The sequence below is a fragment of the Macaca mulatta genome, chromosome 4, assembly GCF_049350105.2.
Source record: "Macaca mulatta isolate MMU2019108-1 chromosome 4, T2T-MMU8v2.0, whole genome shotgun sequence".
NCBI classification, from domain to species: Eukaryota; Metazoa; Chordata; class Mammalia; order Primates; family Cercopithecidae; genus Macaca; species Macaca mulatta.
In genome coordinates this window covers 17,244,220-17,267,943 of record NC_133409.1, presented here as the reverse complement: position 1 = coordinate 17,267,943, position 23,724 = coordinate 17,244,220, and the positions used below count along the sequence as shown (strand labels likewise).

Sequence of the window (23,724 nt, the reverse complement as noted above, 5' to 3'; positions counted from 1 at the left end):
CCACCCAGCATCCGTTGAACCCAGGAGGTAGAAGCAGAGGTTGCCATGAGCCAAGATTGTGCCACTGCACTCCAGTCTGTGTGACAGAGAGACTCTTGTCGAAAGAAAGAAAGAAAGGAAGGAGGAAGGAAGGAAGGAAGGAAGGAAGGAAGGAAGGAAGGAAGGAAGGAAGGAAGGAAGGAAGGAAGGAAGGAGAAAAGAAAAGAAAAGGAAAGAAAGAAGGAAAGAAGGAAAGAAAGAAAGAGGAAGGAAGGAAGGAAGGAAGGAAGGAAGGAAGGAAGGAAGGAAGGAAAGGAAAGGAAAGGAAAGGAAAGGAAAGGAAAGGAAAGGAAAGGAAAGGAAAGGAAAGGAAAGGAAAGGAAAGGAAGAAATCTTGCATGGTTCAAATCAGTTTTCTTATTCAGAGGGCTATATCTCTTTCTTTCAGTTATGTTTGGTAAAATCAAGATTTCCATGAAATAGATTAGCAAGTCAAGGGTACCATTTTTAATCACCACCACCCTCCAATGTCCTCAAATTATAAGAGTAAGTATTTCAAAGATAGCATGGAAAACTTTCAGTTAGACTTCAGCTAGACTGAAACGCACAAATCTTATTCATGATGTCTCCAATCCATTTGCCACATAAAGTGAAGCTCTTCAAAAGTGAAGTGAGATTGCTTTCCTCTAAGAGTACAGGAAGGCTGAGATTGAGAATGTCTTACTCTTATGTGACTTTGAGGGGAGGGAGGGAGAGCAGGAGATATTGTACTCCTGTGGCATGGCTCTATAAGAAATCCTCTCACTGAAACAGATTTCCACTGGAAAGGATTCAAGGAGTAAGGAGTTTTAAATCAAAAAATGCAACATATATGTTCTGCAGAAGTCACAATAAAAGTAAACATGTCTACAAAAAAGCAATGTGCACAGAGGCGTAACACTGAGAATGACAGCAGAAAGGAAGGAGCAGTGTGTCTAGTCAGGTTAAGAGAGAGAAGGCGGATGTCAGAAATAATGTTGGCAAAATCAAAGCCTGAAAGGTTGACATCCTGATTCTCAAAACATTTACTAAATTTGTGTTTAAACTACAAAGATTCAGGTCACTCTTGGGAGAGAAGCTAATTTTAAAAGCAATAAAGCATGATCTTGCTGAATGGTTTAATAAATCTGCATTTTGTGGAACATTAAACAGATGAAATGTAATAAATAGATCTCCCTATGAACCTGGTTTCTGTGATTATTCAGTAAAGACAGTTAAGAAGTGGGGGGAAATACACAATTCTATTCCAGTTAATTGCTAGCATAGATAGTAAGAGAATTCCTCTTTAAATATTACAAATTAGTTCCCACACAGAAACTCAGTGGAAATTGAACAGTCTGATGAGATTGGGTTTTTGTTTTTGCTTTTTCCAAAAGGCATTAGAGAAAATCATCAGTAGATGAATAATGGGCTCCCAGGTCTTCTAAATTCATGTAAAGATGTTCCTGATTCCTTGCAGCACATTGTTCTTATTGCACTCATAGCTGTCGTTTGGAAGTTTGGAGTCCGTCTTGCCAAGGGTCAAGAGTAGTGGGAGCCAAGAATTGCTCCTGGGCCTCCTCACTCACTCCTTGCTGAGCTGCTCCTCCCTCACACCTGGCAATGATCAACCCCCGAGTTAAATTAAACTGGAGTATCAGTCTGCAAGGAAGGGATGGCTTTCAATTTTCAGTTGAATGATGAGCTCATGGTCATTTAGTATCTTGTGAAACTTACCAGGACATTTTTGGACTGAAGCAATTGCACTGTCATGTCCGAATCCCAAAGAGTTGGGAGAGAAATCCTAGAAAACTTAGATTCAGTTTTGCCCAGGGTCATCTTTGAAAATCTCATCGGGCTGGAGCTTAATCGGATGAAGGGCATAATCTCTGTATCATAGATTCTACACAGTCTTAAGGAAGAATGTAATTAATCCCCGTTGATGAATTATACACTGATAGCTAGTGTTTCTAGAAACCAGGAAAATATTGCCATATTTTAAGCATTAAGAAGTGAATCTCTCGTCTCTTGTTTTTGTTTCCCACAGTGTGCAACTGCGGGGGAGGCCCATGTGACAGTGTAACCGGAGAATGCTTGGAAGAAGGTTTGGAACCCCCTACAGGCACGGACTGCTCAACCATAAGTAAAAAAAACAGTACATGATTGACTAACCCCACTTTCTCTAATGTGCTGCAGGTGTGGGATTAAGAAGTGCTATGCAATATCACTCTCTAGAAACTGCCGAGTCCCACCTCCTGGACTTAACCCTTTCTGCATCTCAACAAATGGATCCCGCACCAAGTACTTGGTGGTCCACTTGATTCCCTCAGGCAAATGGGTGGTTTACATTTGCATAGCTCTACCTTATCCAGTCTTTACATTCAGCATCTTGCCTGATGGCTAAAGGCAAAGTCAGAAACACAACTCCCAGTGACAGAGCTCTTTTCAGCTCCTTTTTCTATACTGTCTTTTCAGGTCCTCAGATAATATGATGTACAGACAATACTTGACAACACCTGGGGAAACTGAGATACCAAGAGATTCAAGTGGCTTCTCCCAAGTTACCCCAAATCTGAAGTGGGAGCAGAAGTAAATATTCAGGCTTTACAAAATGGAGCTGCCTTTTATCTTTCCTGGATTTCTCTGGCGCTCGTGTTAATTAAATCATGAGGAGTTATACTAGGAACAAAACTTTTGGTTTAAAAATTATTTAATAGTAGGCACCCCCTCCCCCAACAAAAGTATCTTGGTCTCTCAGTCCCTCTGAGCAGAAGAGATAAACCTTACCATTGGATCACATCTTAGAAGACGGCATAGGATGTGAGGCGCAAGCAATGCCAAGTTTACCCACTGAATTGGTGGCCCCCTAGGCAAGGTCAATTTAAGAACATGAAGATGCCTGCCTGGTCCTAAGCATCTCCCCCACCAAGCCTGAAGTGCTGGCTGGGACTCAGTTCCTTGAGAGAGCTTATAAGTAAGACCATGTTAAACTTCAAATAACAAATTAACATATTAACAACCATTAACATGCCAGTCTCCCTATGTCACATCTGTAGAGGAGAGCACCATCTGAGGGAAAGAGATCGGGAATAGGCAAGTTGCAAAAGGCGATCGAGGCAGTTCTGAAACACAGTGTGCCATCCTTGTGAGTGTGTCACAGGAGGGCCCTGGGTTCTAGAGGTGATGACAGTGGTCAGAGGAGCTCAAATGTGAAAAGTGAGAAGTGATGAGGAACTGGGACCTGCCTCCCCACGTGCCCACGTTCAGCCTGAACTTTGGTGCCCTCATCAGATGTCAGGAAGCAACTCTCACAGCGATAACCTCAGACCTCCCGGTGCTGAAGTGTTCATCCTGCCAGGAAGTGGGGCTGCGGGGAGGAGCTGTGCCCTCTCTGGGTGGGGAGAAGGTTAGTGCTAGCCCTTGAATACTGACTGAGAAAAGCTAATAGGAGAGGAGGGGCATCTAGCCAATAGCTGTCTTCACTACCTAATGCCAAGCAAGATACTAAAGCCTGACAAGAGAGACAAAAATAAAAATGGTATTAACCAAGGAGATAGAGATTAATTTTCGGCTAAAACAGTCTGCTTTCAGCATGCTTTGACTCGTGATTCTGAAGAATTGTTTCACCTCCAGGCTGTGATAAGTGCGTCTGGGACCTGACTGATGACCTGCGGTTAGCAGCACTCTCCATTGAGGAAGGCAAATCCGGGGTGCTGAGCGTATCCTCTGGGGCCGCCGCTCATAGGCACGTGAATGAAATCAACGCCACCATCTACCTCCTCAAAGTACGCAGGAATGTTCTACCTTCCACTCTGTTTTCATCCTGGCTTCACAGGCCCGCAGCTAGCAATTCCTTCTACCCCTTTTTGTATCTGAGTCTCATACCTGTATTACAGGTTGTTAGACCTGCAGGTCTAACATACAAAACATAAGTAATTTCATAGGAAATTATGAAAAGTTGATTGTAACTATGAGCTTTGGCCAAACAAGAGCTGCTGTCTACAAAAGAGGTTATATGGGAAATGAAATGACTAAAAGACTAGTATCTACGTACAAAACTACTGAGGAAAGAGAAATACTTATTTCCTTGGTGCAGCCACACATTACTTGTTCAAGTCATTACCACAAATGGTACCACAAGGCTACCATTTCCTTAGCCTTAATTTGCAAGGTTTTGAGTTTGTGTAGAAGCATCCTTCTGTTTCTCTCTCTCTCCTCACCCCATCACCCACCCACCTCTCCTTCTCATTTATACACATTCTCTCTCATTTTCTCATACTCACACACTCAAATGCACAGACATACACACATACCTTGTTTCTCCTCATAGATCTACTGGTTAATGCCTAGTAAACAAGTTAAAAGCAGCCAACAGATTAAAAAAAAATACAGGAATACAGTTGGCCCTCCATATCCACAGGTTCCACATCCTCAGATTCAACCAATCTTAGATGGAAAATATACTTAAAAAACAATTAAAAATGCAACAATAATGAAATGAAAAATACAGTATAACAACTATTTACAATAGCATTGACATTGTGTTAGTATTATAAGTAGCATTATAAGTAATCTAGAGATGATTTAAAGTATTCTGGAGGATGTGCATACACTATCTGCAAACGCTAGGCCATTTTGTATCAGGAACTGGAGCATCCCCACGGGGTCCTGGGACCAATCTTCCACAACTACCAAGGGATGACTATATAAAGGTCCTTCTATAGCTAGGATTTAAAAGTTTTCTTTCCCACTGAATCATGGGCTTCTATCACAACCAAATGATATTTTTAAAACAATGATCATTATCTGAGGGAAAATAGAATTAACACCAGCACATTGTTCTACTTCGTTAGTCAATTTAGGAAAATGATTAAGAGCACGGACTTTGAAACTAGATTACTTGTGTTCAAATCCCAGCTCTGACACCCACTAGCTGTGTGACCGTAGATAAGTTATTTAACCTCTTTAATCCCTCATTTTCCTCATACGGAATTGAGAATAATTATTGCATCTATCTCATGGACTGTTGAGAGAATTCAATGAATTGATATGTGTAGGGAAGTTAGAACAGTACCTGGCATACTAAGTACTCACTGCTTTTTGGAGGTGCAAATGATATCCATAGCAGTTGGCCAAATATGTAAAGTGTAAACAAAAACAAAAATTATGTGTAGCCTGGATAGAATCTTATTGTGAATTTTATTCTAAACTTTGAAATTGTTCTTGTCCAAAATTACCTTTTGGAACACATAAAGACACTACCTCCCAGGGGAGTCACCCAGATCCAGGCCTCCTGAAACCATTCAGATTCTCTTTCCTCAAAGGCACAACTTCAAGACAGGAATCATTACAGCAGACAGGAAGTCAGTGTCAAGATCAAAGGGCTCACTCCCAAGTAATCTCGGTAAAGTCACATTTAGACCCACCTCCTCAAAAATGAAAAAGGAGAAAGCAAGGGGTCTGAAATAAAGAGACTTGCATTAAAATGAAAAAAGTTAATTTCTGTACTCCATTTACATCAATCCTGGTGGGTTGGTCCGTTCTTCCAGACCCAACAAAATTAAAATTCTAAAGCTCAGACACCGAGGGTCACCACCAGCCTATATTGTACCTTTGTACAAATCAGGAAAAGGAGCCCTTTCCCCATGGTCAACCCAGTCCCTGACCAGCATCCCTAGTCTAGTGAGGGGAGCTTGCAAAATTTTAGTCCCTAAGGGCCTCAGTCCCTTCTGCAGACCCCACCCATCACACCAGGCTGCAGCAGCCTGTGGACCCCACTATTTTGAGAAAAGAGCCTCACACTCTACTCTGAGTCCTCTTACATTGAAAGAGTTTTATGTACATTTTTAAAAACCTGGTGTGCACATTGACTAATTATTTTCAAAACACATTTTTCTGTAGACAAAATTGTCAGAAAGAGAAAACCAATACGCCCTAAGAAAGATACAAATCAACAATGCTGAGAACACGATGAAAAGCCTTCTGTCTGACGTAGAGGAATTAGTTGAAAAGGTATGTATGTATGTATTCAGTTTCCGGGACAGCCTTCAAAGAGACGATTTAGCTGATGTGAGGCTGGCTGGTCCCAAATGACTGAGGCTTAACACTGTCCAGAAAAAATGCAGTGACCCATGTGCCTTAAAATAAATCAAGACCAGACCTGTGGAGAAAGTTAACATACTCAATCTCTACCATCTCTTCCCGTTTTGATTGGTTTTCTTGAAAAGCTATGTTTGTGGATAATTTTCTGTGTATTTGCGGAGGGTTGATACGGTTGATTTGTTTAGCTAGGATGGTCATTCAGCTGTTTGCCAAGGCATCTTATGACTAAGAGCTAGAGAGCATCCAGAATTAAAATTCATTATATGGAATAAAAAATTTAAATATTGTTAAAGTATACATTAAATGATAAATGGAAAGGAAAGAAATTGTCCTGAGAAAGCAATTTCGCTCTCTGGCAGGAAAAAAACCACTTTCAACCATCACTTTACATCCTAGACTAAAATAAATTAATCTGTTTAAAGAGTTGACTATAAATCTCAATTCACAAGAAAATAGAACAAAATACTTATTAAATCTTGAAAGGGCATAACAGAACACTTAAATATATTACAAAGAATTTCAATAAAAAGACACAGATTTGACAAGATAAAATTTCAAATATCCAATAAAACAACTAAATAAACGAAAAAGACAACTAGACAGAGAAAAATATTGAGAAAAATACAACTTGTACAAATTAACAGGAAAAACATTAAAACATGAGCAGAGTCAGTGTGAAAGGCTATTCAATGCACTCCATAAGAGCCTAATGGAAAAATACCCATCCATGTGCTATACTAATTTTAAAACTACAAACGGAGTCACGAGGCACCATATTTAGCATATTAGAATGTTTCACACAGTTGTTGTTTTTGTTTTTTTTTTTCTAATGACTTTCCACCAGTGCTGGCCAGAGTACTTCCCAATTGCTGCTTTCAGAAACTGGTACTTGACATTATAAACAGTTCTCACGTTCAACAAAAATTTTTAAAAAATAAAATAACAATAGCATTCTCTTTTGGCCTTGTACTCCTAACCCTTTAAGAGATTATGCTTTTAAAAATGTAAGTTACTCTAATTGTACCCTTGGAAGATTCATCTATTTTGAAATGCACATGAACACTGTGTCCCTAGTTCCCCAGCAATGGCACATATTAATCCAACCACTAGTGCTTGAAGAGCAGTGAAATCTCTTAAACAGCAAAGGAAATACCAAGAAACAAATCTTTGTGGAAACTCATTGTTACTTCATGTTGGTATCAGATATGGTTGAAACTTGCTAAAAGTATCTTAATTCTTTTTTCTTTCTTTCTTTTTTTTTTTGAGATGGAGTCTCACTTTGTTGCCCAGGCTGGAGTGCAGTGGCACGATCTCCGCTCACTACAGCCTCCGCCTCCCGGGTTCTAGTGATTCTCCTGCCTCAACCTCCTGGGTAGCTGGGATTACAAGCATACACCACCACGCCTGGCTAATTTTTGTATTTTTAGTAAAGACAGGGTTTCACTATGTTAGCCAGGCTGGTCTCAAACTCTTGACCTCAGGTGATCAGCCCACCTCAGCCTCCCAAGGTCCTAGGATTACAGTTGTGAACTACCACGCCTGGCCTTAATTCTTTCTTGAGGAAAGTATTTTCAAGAAAACATTTGAGGAAATGTTTTCACTAAGATTAGCTCCTCCCACAGGCCAGGCAGAGTTCCTGATCCTTTTGTTGTACAATTTCTTTTTTTTTTGTTTATTATTATTATTATACTTTAAGTTCTAGGGTACATGTGCATAACGTGCAGGTTTGTTACATATGTATACTTGTGCCATGTTGGTGTGCTGCACCCACCAACACGTCAGCACCCATCAACTCGTCATTTACATCAGGTATAACTCCCAATGCAATCCCTCCACCCCCCCTCCCCATGATAGGCCCCGGTGTGTGATGTTCCCCTTCCCGAGTCCAAGTGATCTCATTGTTCAGTTCCCACCTATGAGTGAGAACATGCGGTGTTTGGTTTTCTGTTCTTGTGATAGTTTGCTAAGAATGATGGTACAATTTCTGATGTAAGCTAAATGCAGGCTTTCATGGAGAGGAAATAATGTACGCTTGAAAGTAACATCACAGTAGAAAACGCTCCCGGACAAAAAGAACAGACCACCAACACAGAAGGTTGACGATAAAGCTACTATACTAGGAGCTTTCACTCGGCTGTTTCCATCGATTTTTATTGAATATAATGTTCTAACTACAGTCCCGATGGTGCAAAAACCTGCTGAAACATTTCAAAACAAATGCCCAGGGCTGGTCTTAATGACTTTTTAAGCATTCTTCAAGCCCTTGGTCTGGAAAAGTCCATGATTGATGTTTAGACTTAAGGAAAGCTGTGTCTTAGAAAGCCTTCTATCAAGAAAGTAACCAATATTTGGCTTTAAATTGAGTAAAGGATTTCATTGTCTATACCCATAGTGATAAAAATCAGTAATATTGCCCCTTGAACTTGACAAGTAATACCACTTTTTGCAAATTATCTGCCACGTAGATTTCATACGACCCAAATCTCACAAGTTACATCCACCTAGCTACCGGTTTTGTCTGAACTTCCGTTTCTAAATCCTCCAGCCTCCTACTGGGAAGTCCTATAGCCCTTTCCCACCACTTACGTCTGGGATTCCCCTAAAGGATGCCCATCCATCTGTGTTCATAATAGCCAGTGCTCAAAAGATGCTCACTTTTGCTGCTGCTGATCTTGTCTGCAATGAAATTTCCAAAGATCATGCCAAGATTCTACTTTTCCATGTTCCCAGAGGCACTGTGCTCAAGGTCAGAGTGTCACTGGGCTACAAGCAGAGGTGAGATGCGGCCCTCTCGCAGTCTCAGTGCTACCCCTCACCATCTGGATCTTGCAGGTCCACTGCAGAGCCCAGAGTCACAAAGCATAGTCTCCAAGGGCAGCTCATGAGGTGCTGTGCCGTCTCCACTTCTACTCCTTGAACCACAGCAGAAGCTCCCTGAATGACAACTCATGCAGAGACCCACAGGACTAAAAGGAAAGTAGGCTGTCTCCAAGCATCAAAAGTATCTGAACCTCATCTCTTGTCCTGCCAGAAAGGCAGGACAAAATTAAGTATAGTCGGCCCTCTGTATTCGTGGATTCAATCATGGCTCAAAAATATTTGGAAAAAGTTCCACAAAATTCCAAAATGCAAAATTCAGATTTACCATATGCTGAGTATTACTTTGAATCCATATGAATGAAGTGATGTGTAGGCATTGCATTAGGTATTACAGGTAATTTAGATGCAATATATATGGGAGGATGTGCATAGGTTATAGTATTGCAAATACTACACCAGTCTACGTAAGAAACTTGAACAACCGTGAATTTTGGTATCTATGGGAGCTGGGTCCTGGAACCAATCCCCCATGGATGCTGAGGGGCAACTGTTTACATTTCTATTCCAGAAGCATTATTGGACGTCTGTATATAATATTTATTTATTTATTTATCTATTTATCTATTTATTTGTTTGTTTATTTTCAGATGGAGTCTTGCTCTGTCGCCCAGGCTGTAGTGCAGTGGTGCAATCTCAGCTCACTGCAACCTCTGCCTCTTGGGTTCAAGCAATTCTCCTGCCTCAGCCTCCTGAGTAGCTGGGATTACAGGCGTGTGCCACCACGTCTGGCTACTTTTTGTATTTTCAGTAGAGACGGGGTTTCACCATGTTGGTCAGGTTGGTCTTGAATTCCTGACCTCGTGATCCACCCGCCTAGTCCTCCCAAAGTGCTGGGATTACAGGCGTAAGCCACTGTGCCCGGCCTGTATATAACAGTTATTATGCTAAGTGCTAGGTATCCTGAAATATAATAAGGCCCTGCTTTCAAGATGCTTCAGTCTAGCAGGGAAACAGGTATGTAAAAACATAATTATCATACAGCATTTAATAAGAGAAACATGGTACAGGCTGAAGGGTAACTCTAAGGAAGAAATAGTGAACTATTTTGGCAGGGGTACACTAGGAAAGGCTTCTCAGAGAAGGTGAGTATTGGCGTGTGTATTGAGAATGAGTAGGAATTTATCAAATACTCCCAAGCAAGGGATAAGTACTGTGAGAACAGATAGATGTGAAGCAACGTGCTGTGTTCTTGGGATTGGAACTATGGCCTTGTGGAAGATTCATTGTAAGGCAGAGAGCAGGAGATAATGCTGAAGAAGCTGTCAGAGGCCCAGTTGTGAAAAACTTTCCCAAACATGCTCATGAACGTGGGAACTTCAGTCTGTGGACTCTGGAAGTCATTCAGGTATTTACCCAGAATGATGAGCTGATTAGATTTGCACTTTAGAAATGTCCCTCTGCAGTGTGGATGACAGACTAGCCAGCGAAGACTGACAACAGGGGCACTGCTTAGGAGACTGCCACAGTGGTCTAGACAAGAGAGTAGTGAGTTGCTGTCTTGCCTTCGTTTGAAAAGGATTTGCAGAGAACAAGGATAAACTGAGACTGTGGTCATGGAAAAGAGGAAGAGAGGCTAGAGTGGCAGGTGGAATGAAACAGACTTGGTGACCAATTGGAGGTGAGAAATAGCAGAGAGAAGCTCCATTCTGAGACATGGATGACTAAGACTACAAACACGAATGGATTACTCTGGACATTTTTAAAGTGAAATATCTGTGAATGCACAGAGGGCAGATGGAGATGTGAATCTGAAACTCAGAGGGTAATCAGGGCTGGAAAGGAATTTAGAGGTCATTAATGTTTAGGAGGTAGGCAGAAGTAGATATTACTGTACAAATTCTAAAGTAGCACACCAATATTCCTAGCACACCAATATTGCTTTGTCCAACACTGTTGCTGTTTATACTTGTGTCCCAGAGTAATTACTAAAAGTTCTCCCTTTCATGTGCAAAATGCCCCAGGTTGAACCATAAAATATATGATCACCCTAGATATTGGTTATCATCTTCACATAATCTACCTTTTATGTACTGTATTACCAAGACACCCTTGCCACTTTTATGTCAAACATGTACAAGAAGAATTTTCTGTTGAGATGAGCAAATGACTAATACATTTGTAATGTAAACCACCAACTGGTTTACAGTTGCAAGGTAATTTTTTAATTTCAGCTTTTCTTAAACCGAGGCACACCCGTTTTACCATGTGCCTATATCATTATTTTCCTTCCACAGGCAAAGTTACAGAAAAAATAAACATTCAAATAAGCCATCACTATACGTTCGATTCAGTAATCTTATAATGTAAAGGAATAGATGTTCCTCTTTGCCACTGGTCCAGTCATACATACAGTATATCGATATCTATATATCTCTGTCTACCTACATCTCAGCGCCCTCTGGTGTTTGTCACAAAGAAGAGGTCCTCTTATAGGCATGACATTTTTCAGCTGTCTCTCATCACTTCAACTGAAGTTTCCGTATCAAAAAATAGTAAGTTTAATGACACAGTAATAACAACAGAGATTTACTCTGAAGTATCAAGTCAAAGTAAAAACTAGAGGTGTTACGCTCTGCAAATATAACTTAAACTGGATCAAAGATCCACTTATTAACAATTCTAAAATTTTAAATGTTTGTGTCCATATTTTTTAAAAGCAGGGAGGAGTAACATTAAGATTTATTGTAGTTTCGGCGTATTTAGTTTTAAAATGACCACAAATACTGTTTTATCTGGAAAGCACTGGAGCAAGCCAAGAAGAAGACTGGAACTGCAGGAAGGAATATAATGATTCAGAAGGCGGTGTTCATTCAGAGAGCCCAGTTTATGAAGGGACTGTTGACCACATTGCCACTGCACAGTGGGCTCTGTAGAGAGGGGATTACCAATCTGCCCGATAAAAAGCCTCTGGGCATGTGTTTGTTGTAATACCATTTCTGCATCCTTTTCCTTGACCACCTGAGAGGGCCACATTCTTGGATTATTCCTGGAGAGTGTAAAAACGTTCCTGGTAAAATCATGGCGTAATCCTTTGGGTAGAACACTGGATGAAAGGAGAGAAGTTCAAAACAACCATTGCCCTATCCTCAGGAAACTGTATAATGGGTCTACCAGCGCTCTGTGTGGCAGATCACCCCACAGCTCCTTCATGTACTGCAGCAGTTTTTAAAGAGCTGAGCCAAAAACAGCACCAGACAAGGCAAGTGGGCATTTTACCAAATGCCAGACTAAAGAACTCTTCTTCCTCTTAAATATAACCCACAGATCAGTCTTTCGAATCCCAAAAGGAAGTACGTGTCGCCCGTGCTGTGCATACAGGGTGGTGTCCTGGTCTTGAATCATGTCTATGCTCTTAGATCACATTCTGTCCTTAACCACGCACACAAAAACACACACATACACACAGACGCCCACACAAACCCTTTCTTCAGAGGCCACATTTGAGTTGGGCATTATTTTTGACAAATACTGTGTGAGATCTCTGAAACAGTGTCTCCTGAGTTGAGAGAATAGAATCAGCTTCTCAGAGAAGAGCTCCATTCACGCTGAGCCAAATCTGCTTGTGCAGTTATTTGTATACAAGTGCCCTCAATGTTGGTGGGAATTTGGAATGAAGCACTGAAAACAGCATTTTAACCCAGGGAGAATAATCCTTGAAATCTCTGTGGTAATTCAATTTCAGCAGTGGTTAGACCACCCAGGAGCCACTGGAAGCATGGTGCATTTCAAGGTCTGCCTATTTTTTCAACAATTTTCTCTTTGAAACTTTAAACTCTTCAGTCAGCACAATGTCAAAATGATCAGCAGACATAGGCAATTTTCTAGTCCAGCACCTTGAGATACAGTAAAAATTTGAAGAATAAATTACATATGAAAGGCAGTTGGTTGGGATTGAACTGTGACTGATGGTGTAGGAATAGCACCAGATTTTATAGCATTCTGTCATTCTAAAACTGGCCATCAAGTGAAGTAACTTAGGAATGGAAAACCAAACACTGTATGTTCCAACTGATGTGTGGGAGCTAAGCTATGAGGATGCAGAGGCATAAGAATGATGCAATGACCTTTGGGGACTTGGGGAAAGAGTAGAGGGGGAGGGATACAAGACTACAAATATGGTGCAGTCGATACTGCTCAGGTGATGGGTGCACCAAAGTCTCCCAAATTACCACTAAAGAACTTACTCAGGTAACCAAATACCACCTGTACCCCAATAACTTATGGAAAAGTCAAAAAAATTTTAGAACTGGCCATCACATTAGCTTTTATGCATTATTTTTGGGATGATGTTATATGTTATGGAACTTTCACATGCCAGGAAGATTTATGTTTATGAAACACATTATGCCCACCCTTCCCTATCTGTGCTTATGCAACATTCTTTTCTCATACATTTAATCTAGCTTTATATGGATTATTTGTAGGAAAATCAAGCCTCCAGAAAAGGGCAACTTATTCAGAAGGAAAGCATGGACACCATTAAACACGCAAGTCAGCTTGTAGAGCAAGCCCATGACATGAGGGATAAAATCCAAGGTAAATATATTCTCTTCTGGTTCAGTTTAATATCAAGGAAACACTCATGTTATTAACAACAGTAGACACAATGGCTACTGTTCAGTGTTTGCTGTGTGCCAGGAACTTGTTGGTACAGTATTATGGGTTTAAACTTGTATAAGGTCTTTATTTCAAGTTTGTTTATCTGGGATTTCTGAGCACTCATCCCTACTTACTATGTTTTGATGTTCGAGGATCAATGTATAAAATCATTCCCTTTTTAGGCATTCCTCAGAATACCCTTCTGACAGAGGAGACTGCATGCTATGGTGTCTCTAAAATGCAAGAGTTGAGTAGGAGTCACAGATTGTTCCCAGTTATTTGCAGAAAACAACATTGCCTTTAGAATGCCAGTAAACTGTCAGTTGACCCAAATCATCACAAGCTGTTTCTATGATGGGCTTTCCCAAAGGCCAATCGGGCAACATGCTTGGGCTCCCAACCCAGAAGCAAAGGAAGGCGGGGGACTGTGGGAGATTTCTTTGTCCTAAAGCATTGTGAATGATTGTACCTTCCCTCTTGGAGGTTTGCTTAATTTGTGCTCTCACTTCCAATAAACGCAGGATAATCTTGAAGACTATTTTAATAGTGCACTAATAGCTGGACTGCAATTTACCAGCAAAAAACAGCAGACTTCATCTGTTATAGGATAAAGAAGATTTCCTTGGGTGAGAGTTTGCTAAGATCCAGTATCTGCATTTCCATAGTTTTTATTACACTATATATTAAGGGCTGGATGACAATACCAAGTGCATCCCAGGGCACAGTGGCAGTAAAGGGACCCACAGTGGAAGATTCATGTCTTTATACTGGGGCATATTCCATGCAAAGGGATATAGAAAAGATTAATCATTTGTCATGTTTCCTTTGATGCCTATAATGAACAATAAAAACAAATGACATGCAATCCAAACACTCCTCACTCACATCCTCTCTCATAGCTCATATTTTTGCATTTCCTGACAAAATATTCTTTTTCTATAGCATTTAGAGTTACTATTGATTTGTTCAAAAAGTAAGATTGAACCTGGAAGAAAACATGACCTTATCCAACTAAGAAATAAATGCCTCTTTAGGCAGCAAATGCCAGGACCCTAGTAAGCTATTCAGAGAAAATAATTCACCTTTGCTATTGTAACCCATGTTTTGATTCAAAAGTGTTTCATTTGCAAAGGATCTGAACCCTCTTATTTGATCCTTTAAGCATGGGAAAAGATGAAAAAAATACAAGGGAAATGTAAATGGGAAACAATAACTTCTATCAGTTTTTAAATTTTTAATATAATGTATGAATAGTCTCCAAAGACCAAAGGCAAAAATACTGTTGCCTGTATTTCCCTTTTCTAATCTATACTGCAAGTAGCTAAACTAAAACAAGCCAAAATTGTAAATATAAGACTTGCATCAAAATGCCAAAGAATTCAGCATCGCAAGTGCTAGAGCTGAGGAAAAAAATTTTCATTTAGTTTGTTTCACAGGTTAATATTTTAGACTTTACTTGAAGAGTGGATGTTTCATCCCTTTATGTAATTCTGGAATGCTGTACACCAATTATATGTCATTCCTTATTCCCAGCCATCTCTAAAATAACCGCTGGTGACCTTCAAACTATTATCTACATAAAATACAACCCCTTACCCTGGTATGATTTATGTGACACCAATGTTTGTTTACCCATCAGGTCTGGCCAACCACATAGATCATAGTAAACCACAGACACGCAATTTCATTTATGCCAGGAAGATAAAATGCTTCCTCCTGGAGCTGCAGTAGAACAAGGTGACAATTACATACCTTTCTTCTCATCATATGTAATAGGAATGAGGGATTCAAAGAAGTATTTCAGTCTGCTAATATTTAGACAGGTCACCTAATCCCTTTGAGCCTCAGTGGTCCCTCCAGTTCTAAAATTCTCCACCCGACTTATGGAAGTAGGGTGAAAACGACCCAGAGTGGTCACACTCTAAAAGGCAAACAGCAACTGCCAAAAAATAACTATGAATGAGCCAAAGCTCACATCATATTATAACAAACCCCCATTTTATATTTAGCCTGTGAAATAATTTGAAAGACTCATTTGGACAGCTAGCAATATGCTCTCATTTTGGCTTAAAGCTTTGATCAAATCTTTGTCTAAAATACAATTAATAACCCCTACATATTAATAATCTCACCCATGACAGGAGTGATCACTGAGCATTTTCTCTAAGTTAAATATGTTATATAAAAGGCTGATCAAAGACTGTAGATTTGGATGCCTTGAGTATCAAGTTACAGTATTTCATGCTGAATATTAGCATTCTCGAATCACTGTGGAAACCAGATGAGGATGAAAGCCAAGCAGGTTTTGCATTAGCCAGTTCCCATTCTGAAGACTCCACATAGGAAGCAGAGAAGAGTGGTTTCCTCGTGTCTTTCTCCTTCGTGGATTAGGTGATGAGCTTCCATGCTCGCTGTGATTCACAGCATGAACACTAGCAGCACGCTGCCTTTGAATAAGTCTCTCTTTCCATTTCAGGATCTGCCCTGTCCTTTGCCCACAGCCCTCGCTCCCTTGCATTTCTAGTGCCCGATCATCTCTCCCTGCTGCCTTGTTTCACCATGTTCTTCCTTTCAGAGATCAACAACAAGATGCTCTATTATGGGGAAGAGCATGAACTTAGCCCCAAGGAAATCTCTGAGAAGCTGGTGTTGGCCCAGAAGATGCTTGAGGAGATTAGACGCCGTCAGCCATTTTTCACCCAACGGGAGCTTGTCGATGAGGAGGCAGATGAGGCTCACGAACGTAGGTGTATTCCTCTCGTAGCTGACCCAGCACATGTTTGCCCTCTTTGTGGGTCCAAGAGCAGATGGTAAACCTAGGGCAACATATAGTCAAAGCAACCAATTTCCTGTGTTCAGAGCTATTTAGAATCTACATGTGGCCACAGGGAATCATTCAGGACAACTTGACTTTATAACCAAGATTTTTAGATTCAGGCCCAACTTTGAGCCCCTGAAAACAGCTGAGATGCCATAAGGAATCTATAGCATTTGGTGAAAACGTATAAAACAGTAGAAGGAAGGCTAAAGGAAACCAATTCCCAGAACTACAGTAAGAGAAATTTTATTGAGAAGGCAGGAATGCTACAAGCCCAGAAATATTCATGCTGTGAAGACCATGAATGACTTTAGTATCTTTTAGCCTCCAGTGGAAATTTAACATTTCCTTTAGCGATGAGTATAGGCACCAAACCACAGTAATATTATTGAATCTATCACTTGATCACTGTATCAGTTATCAATTACTATTATAACAAGCCACCCCAGGCCGGGCGCTGTGGCTCACCCCTGTAATCCCAGCACTTTGGGAAGCCAAGGCAGGTGGATCACAAGGTCAGGAGTTTGAGACCAGCCTGGCCAATGAGGTGAAACCCCACCTCTACTAAAAATACAAAAAATAGCTGGGTGTGGTGGCATGCATCTGTAGTCCCAGCTACTCAGGAGGCTGAGGCAGGAGAATTGCTTGAACCTGGGAGGTGGAGGTTGCAGTGAGCCGAGATCACACCCCTGCACTCCAGCCTGATGACAGAGTGAGACTCCGTCTCAAAACAAAACAAAACTAAACTAAACTAAAGCCACCACAAACGTATTCATTTAAAACAATAACCATTTATTGCTCCTGCTTTCATGAGTTGGCAATTCAGGCTGGACTCAACCTGGACAGCTCATCTCTGCTCCATGTGACATATATTGGCTGAGCTCACTCAGATGTCTGGGGCTGGCTGTGAAGGCTGGGCCCCTCCCTCCATGTGAGGTCTTCACTCAACAAGGTTAGTCCAGGTTATTCACGTAACAGCAGCTTTAAGAGAGCAAGAATGAAAAGCACATGGTCTCTTAAAGCAAAGCTTGGAGCTCAGCAATGTCACATCCATTTTACTGATCAAGACCAGCCCAGACTCAAGAAGTAGAGAGATAGACTCCACTCTTGATTGGAAGAGCTGCAAACAATTGGTTTAACCTACACACTCAGTGAGAGAAATCACAGATTTGCATATTATATTTTAGCTGCTGCTGTCTCATAACACTGTTTAAATTCACCAAAAACTCAAAATTAAGGTAGCTATTAGATCCACCTTTAGATCTTGTTAGTTAAGGGATTAGTAAAGAAGCATATACATTATTATATTACCAGTTTGGTTTTTAAATATATTAGTCTCCTTTTAAGTTCTATATATTTTATTTTATGCATTTTAGAACACACTGTGAGAAGCAGTCTGAAGGCTTCATTCAATTACAAAGGGACTAGTGACACAAAAACGATTAAAGGGCAGTAGGTCGTTTTCCTACAACTGTCACTATCAACTTCTGCTAACCATTATTGTGGATACTGTAGAGAGACATTATTGACATACAGGTTTATTATGGTGGCAAATGTGTAAAGTCTTAGAAATAATAAGAACCAAAGAAGAATCTCAGGCCCCAGTTCTGAGTCAGACTCAGAAAGGCTAGAGCTCTGATGTCAGTCACTGCCAGATGTTTCCAAGCTCATCGCCTACTGTGGAATTTAACAAGGCTGGCCTGGAGAGGTGGGACCAATGACATCTCCCACTCGGCCTCCTTCCACCTAGAATGCATTTTCCAACACTTTCTATACTCAGCCAGGAACTTTTGTGTTCTGCTTACAGTGATGGAAGAAAATCTCAACAAGACAAACTAATATTCCCTGAAGAAAACAGAAATTAAGGCACATATTCAATGCATGTGTTTTGAGCAGAGAATAAAGACACATGTGAAGTTTAAGAACATCATCTCATTGCCATTTAATCTTTTTTCCACCAAAATCATGGTTTGGATTTGACCTAGTAGAGCTAACTAAAAACGGTTGCCTAGAAAAACTATAGAAAATGAGTGGTTATGCACATCATTTTGCCTTATTACTGACGAGTTTGGTTATTTTTAATAGTAAAAACCTTACTATAGCCAAGTCCCCTTTACAGAGTAAAATTATTAATATTCTGGATAATAATAAGCATAGTATAATGACATGGTTTTCACAAAAAGCACAACTTCTGTGGGAAAACTAATCAAACCCTTCTTTCAACTGACTGTTATCCAGGGGCTCCCAAACCCTAAAAACTAGGATTTTTTTTACTTCAAATCTAAAAGGTGGAGGAGCTATCTTTATGAACAATAGCTTCAATCCCCATTGCTAAAGAAGGCATGGCCTGAAAATTTTCCAACTTTGCAAAATGCTGGGAGGAATGGGAGCAAACAGGAGAAAGCCACACTGAGCCTCTGTCTCCACTTCTTCCCAGTGCTGAGCCAGGCTGAGAGCTGGCAGCGGCTGCACAATGAGACCCGCACTCTGTTTCCTGTCGTCCTGGAGCAGCTGGACGACTACAATGCTAAGTTGTCAGATCTCCAGGAAGCACTTGACCAGGCCCTTAACCACGTCAGGGATGCCGAAGACATGAACAGGGCCACAGCAGCCAGGCAGCGGGACCACGAGGTACAGTGGACACTCACCATCAATGCATTTCAGCATCAGCAGTGTGATGGTACACCAAGAAGGGGCAGTTGATATAAATTTTTTAAAAATATTGGTATATTTAAATACTTATATTTTAAAATATTGGTGTATTTTTTGCTGCCATAAATTACTAACATGTGTGTTCCTAAAATCAACTTGAAACTAGGATAATTGTCTAGTTCTTGCTTTGATAAGAATGCAGTAGTTCTGGTGCTTGTATCCATGTGTATGGATCTGTTGTTCTTGCAAGTGGGTAAGCAACGCATAGCTTTTTTTACACTGAGAGCACTAGAAGGCCAAAGCATCTCAAAACCGTGTGTTCTGGGTATGTGTAATTTTTGGAAAGGCACGATAAGCAAATCTCACAGTCTGGCTGGTCAGCAGCTGCAGGGATAAGGAGACTAATTGCCAAGGCCATGCAAATGCAAAGAGGAAGGTGAGGAAGATTCCCAGGCGTGACCATAGCTTACACAGATAGTCATCTCATGGGGCCAGACTTGGTGCATGCCCACACCTACAGAGCTGAGAACTGGTAGCGGTCACGTGTCTGCTTCAAGCAATGCGTGTATTCACAGCCACCAGCATCAAGAGGGGTCATCTTTTGATAGGATGACACATGCATGTTCAAACATACTTTAAAAGATTAGGGAGAAAAGAATACTGTGAACAAATACAAACCAATTATGAGCAAATTCATGAATTCAGTTAGGTATTGTTGTGGTCGGCAAATGCCACTTCAACTAGGCTCTCTAGCCCGATTTTCAGTCATCATTGCCCCTTAGTAAGAATCCTTGTAAAATTTCTTAAATAAAAGTTAATTACACTCATCAGCACTATTTGCTAATGCGAGCAAATCCCTAGCCAGTATTTTTTAGAATAATACGGTTGGGATAGCATTTTTGTTGTTAAATGAATGCATGATTATCTTATTGTTTCAAGGTAGTCGCTGGGACTCGCCTTACCCTTGAAGTGTCCCCCTTTCCCTCCTCCACATCCAGTCAACCACAGGTTCCTCCCAGGTTTACTATGTGACAGGTTTTAGCTCTCTTCTTTCTTTTCCACTCCTCTACAACTTCTCTAGCTCTGACTTTCGTTGTTTCTCTACCAAAACAGTCTCCCCTTCTCTCTCCTCCATCCTTGCTTCCTTCCAAGCCATCCTCTCCACCCTGCCAGAGCGGCTCACCTTCGTCACAGTCTGACCGCAACTACGTGTGCCCATCCATCCTTTCATTTCTCCTCATCACTTCTAACAGTGCTTTTGACACTGCAACTTGTGAGTCATTTCGCGGGTTACAGAATAAGTTTCATGGGTTGTAACCAGCAGTTTTTTTTTTTTAAGAGATAGATAAAAGAAAATGAAATCAAGGGAATAGAAAATATCAAAGTGTGACACATATAGCAAGGTATGGTTTCCTCGCAGTTCTGCCTTACATATGTGTACCAGGTTGCAACGTATAATTCATTGTTAACCTCTGAAAGACACTATCCTATAGGATAGCCTATGCTCTTTCACGTGGCATTCGGGACTCCCTCTGATTTGACCCTACCAGCCTCCTCAGCCTCACCTCTTATTCTCTGCCTCACACATTCTGTTCAGGCAATATCACACTACCAGTAATCCCACTTGCCTGGAATGGAGACCACTTTTTCTTTTCGACTCATCTGGCTAACCTCACTCATCCTTTAAGTCTTACCTCAGGCACCACTTTCTCCAGAAGACCCAACCTATACTCCAATCCCATCACATGTTTTGCACAGCTCTGTTTCTGAATTGTGATCATTTGCTAATGAATCTGTCTTCCCCATTGAACTCAGGGCTCCAAAAAATAAGGAATCGTGTCTCCTTTGTCTTTGAATCATGGAGCATTTAGCACAATGCCTGACACAAAGTAACAACTCAGTAAAAAATGTGTTGATGTAATGAAAACCTTAAGGACTTTCCAATTTGAGGATCCTGTAGTTTTGTCAGACTGTGCCCAAGTTTATTGAAGATGCATTTTCAGTGCTAAGTAATATAAATAATGAGTGATTCTTCCCATCCTGAAAGATTTAAGCCCATACCCGAAGCCTGCAGGATAACACTATTCTATTCCCAAGAGAAAATTTAGAGCATTTAAGTGAGACGGAAACAACACTGCAACCTCATGCAACAATTCCCAGGGTTCACCAATGAAGACCCAGAACTATGTTCAGTCCTGCAAGCCCTGAAATGAGAAGTGGACCTGCCAACCCAGACCGGTCCTGGTAGGACAAGGGCAAGCACTGGCCTGCAGGAGACCCCAGCCAGACTACAGCTGTGCCCTTAGCCACAGGGAGTGATGTTTACTGCTGCGAAAAAAGCAAGACCTATTATTAATACTACCGATAGTAGTAAACTGTATTTTGTTCTCATTTTAGATTGTGAGTTCTCGATCTCAGCCAAGTGCTTTGTCTTCTACATAGCTTTGTGCTAGAGAACACGTATTTTGTGTGTTAACATGTTCGGTTCTCTTTTGATTTATTTTAAGGAATAGATCTTATCTCCAAAGTCCTTTGTAAATTTTATAATCAGGAAGGGTAGCACACAGTCAGTGAACTGAGAACCAAAGTGTCTGCATAAGCACAAACTAGCTGATTTGCTGGTGGTTGGTAAATGTCAGGGTGTGTGCAGGGCACAGTGGACTTTGTAAATGTAACAAGCAGGAGGACAGTGTTGCCTATATGAAGAGACTTCAGTTCTAAAAGTGAATGATTGCCAAAATAGGTTTTAAATAAACTTACACAGTTTGTTTTTAAACTTCATGCATGTGGCTACCAAAAATTTGGCATTTTTGATTCAGACAAATGGTAGTGCTCATTTTCACTTTACCAAACAGACCCTTCTACTGCGTACAAATGAACAGCATGAGCAAGATTTCAGGAAGGGAACAGCATAGCGTTGAGGAATTTGAAAGTCCTGCTCCCTCTCGGTTCTCCTTCCTCTTCCTGACCTTTGGATCTGGCATTAGCCACAGTTGCACCCCTTTTGCCCCCATCTCCGCCCTCAGTGACTTCACCCAATCTCACTGCTTCAGTCCTTAAAAGGGATTTATCTGTGGATCTGCATCCTTATTCAAAACTGAGCCCCACAGGACAACTTTCATATTTGTGTCTGTTTGCGGGAATAGCCACATGGATTAGCCTTGCTATTACCTGCTGAAAATCAAACCTTTTTTCCTCCCATTTCTCTTCCTATTTTCTTATTCTTTCTCATTCTTGTCCAGGGTTCTCTCCCCTCCAAGTCCCCAGGCTCTAAGTCAGCCCCTCCTGCTCTGGGGTTCTGTGAGCAGTGATTTCTCCTGTCCTTTGTGTCTCACTTGTATATATTTTGGTCTGCCCCCTGCCTAGGCTCCTGGCTTCTCTCCCCTTGAGATTACTGCCAGATTCGATTTCAAGGTATCCCTCGAAATATATAGAAACTATATAATCAACCTTCATCAAATGCCTTCAGTGGCTTCCTACTTAAGAAAGGTAAATTCTTGCCGGGCGCGGTGGCTCAAGCCTGTAATCCCAGCACTTTGGGAGGCCGAGACGGGCGGATCACGAGGTCAGGAGATCGAGAGACGATCCCGGCTAACACGGTGAAACCCCGTCTCTACTAAAAAATACAAAAAAAATAGCCGGGCGAGGTGGCGGGCCCCTGTAGTCCCAGCTACTCGGGAGGCTGAGGCAGGAGAATGGCGTAAACCCGGGAGGCGGAGCTTGCAGTGAGCTGAGATCCGGCCACTGCACTCCAGCCTGGGTGACAGAGCAAGACTCCGTCTCAAAAAAAAAAAAAAAAAAAAAAAAAAAAAGAAAGGTAAATTCTTAGCCACCCATGGTCTGAGTCCACCTACTGCTCCAGTGGTATTTCTTGACTTTCCTACAGACTCTGCCTCTTAGCCACTGGAGACCATGCACATTTTCTTCTTATTGCTTTTGCTCATGGTATCTCCTTCGCTCATCTCTCTCATCCATGAGTAATTCTGTCTAGCCAGGTTAAGTGTCTCTCTCCGTAGAGTGCCTCACCTACTCACTCGAGTCCAGTGGTTCCTACATTGCTGCAGTCTTATATCTTTTTGAGAATTCAGTGAAAACTATGGAACATGTGCGTGCACAGACACACACAGACACACACGCACACACGCACATATCCCTGCCATGAGAAAAATGTGCACTTGTTCACACGTATAAGACTGACAGGCAAGTTCAGGTAGTCTACCTTAACCCCAGATTAAGAATGCTGGCTCGGTGGCTCACGCCTGTAATCCCTGCACTTTGGGAGGCCAAGACAGGTGGATCACCTGAGGTCAGGAGTTCGAGATCAGCCTGGTCAACATGGTGAAACCCTGCCTCTACCAAGAATACAAAAATTAGCCGGGCATGGTGGCGGGCACCTCTAGTCTCAGTTATTTGGGAGGCTGAGACAGGAGAATTACCTGAACCCAGGAGGCAGAGGTTGCAGTGGGCTGAGATCGTGCCATTGCACTCTAGCCTGATTGACAGAGTGAAACTCCACCTCAAAAAAAAAAGAACTCTAGCTGCCAGAAGGAGTTCCTCCTTCCTCTCTACTGGTGCAGTCATTGGTTGTACCACTGGAATGATCACCAGGCTTCATCACATTCAGCATATATTCTTCTATGTTCCTGTCTAGGAGTCACTTTTAATTGCTCAATGCA

General features: G+C 41.3%; 1 protein-coding gene across 5 annotated transcripts in view; it reads left to right on the top strand.

Annotated features, from left to right (window-relative positions):
• The window catches only part of LAMA4 (laminin subunit alpha 4), a 148,529-nt gene that overhangs the window by 63,282 nt on the left and 61,523 nt on the right, over window positions 1-23,724 (top strand). For 2 of the 5 annotated variants that reach the window (XM_028847051.2, XM_015137555.3), the window contains exons 7-12: window positions 2,045-2,140; window positions 3,631-3,782; window positions 5,899-6,009; window positions 13,404-13,515; window positions 16,154-16,321; window positions 18,834-19,027. In XM_028847051.2, the coding sequence (XP_028702884.2) occupies window positions 2,045-2,140; window positions 3,631-3,782; window positions 5,899-6,009; window positions 13,404-13,515; window positions 16,154-16,321; window positions 18,834-19,027 (833 nt within the window). Of the gene's footprint in view, window positions 1-2,044; window positions 2,972-3,624; window positions 3,783-5,898; window positions 6,010-13,403; window positions 13,516-16,153; window positions 16,322-18,833; window positions 19,028-23,724 lie in introns of all 5 variants that reach the window. The other 3 variants (XM_077999296.1, XM_077999297.1, XM_077999298.1) reach the window with 3 other exon arrangements.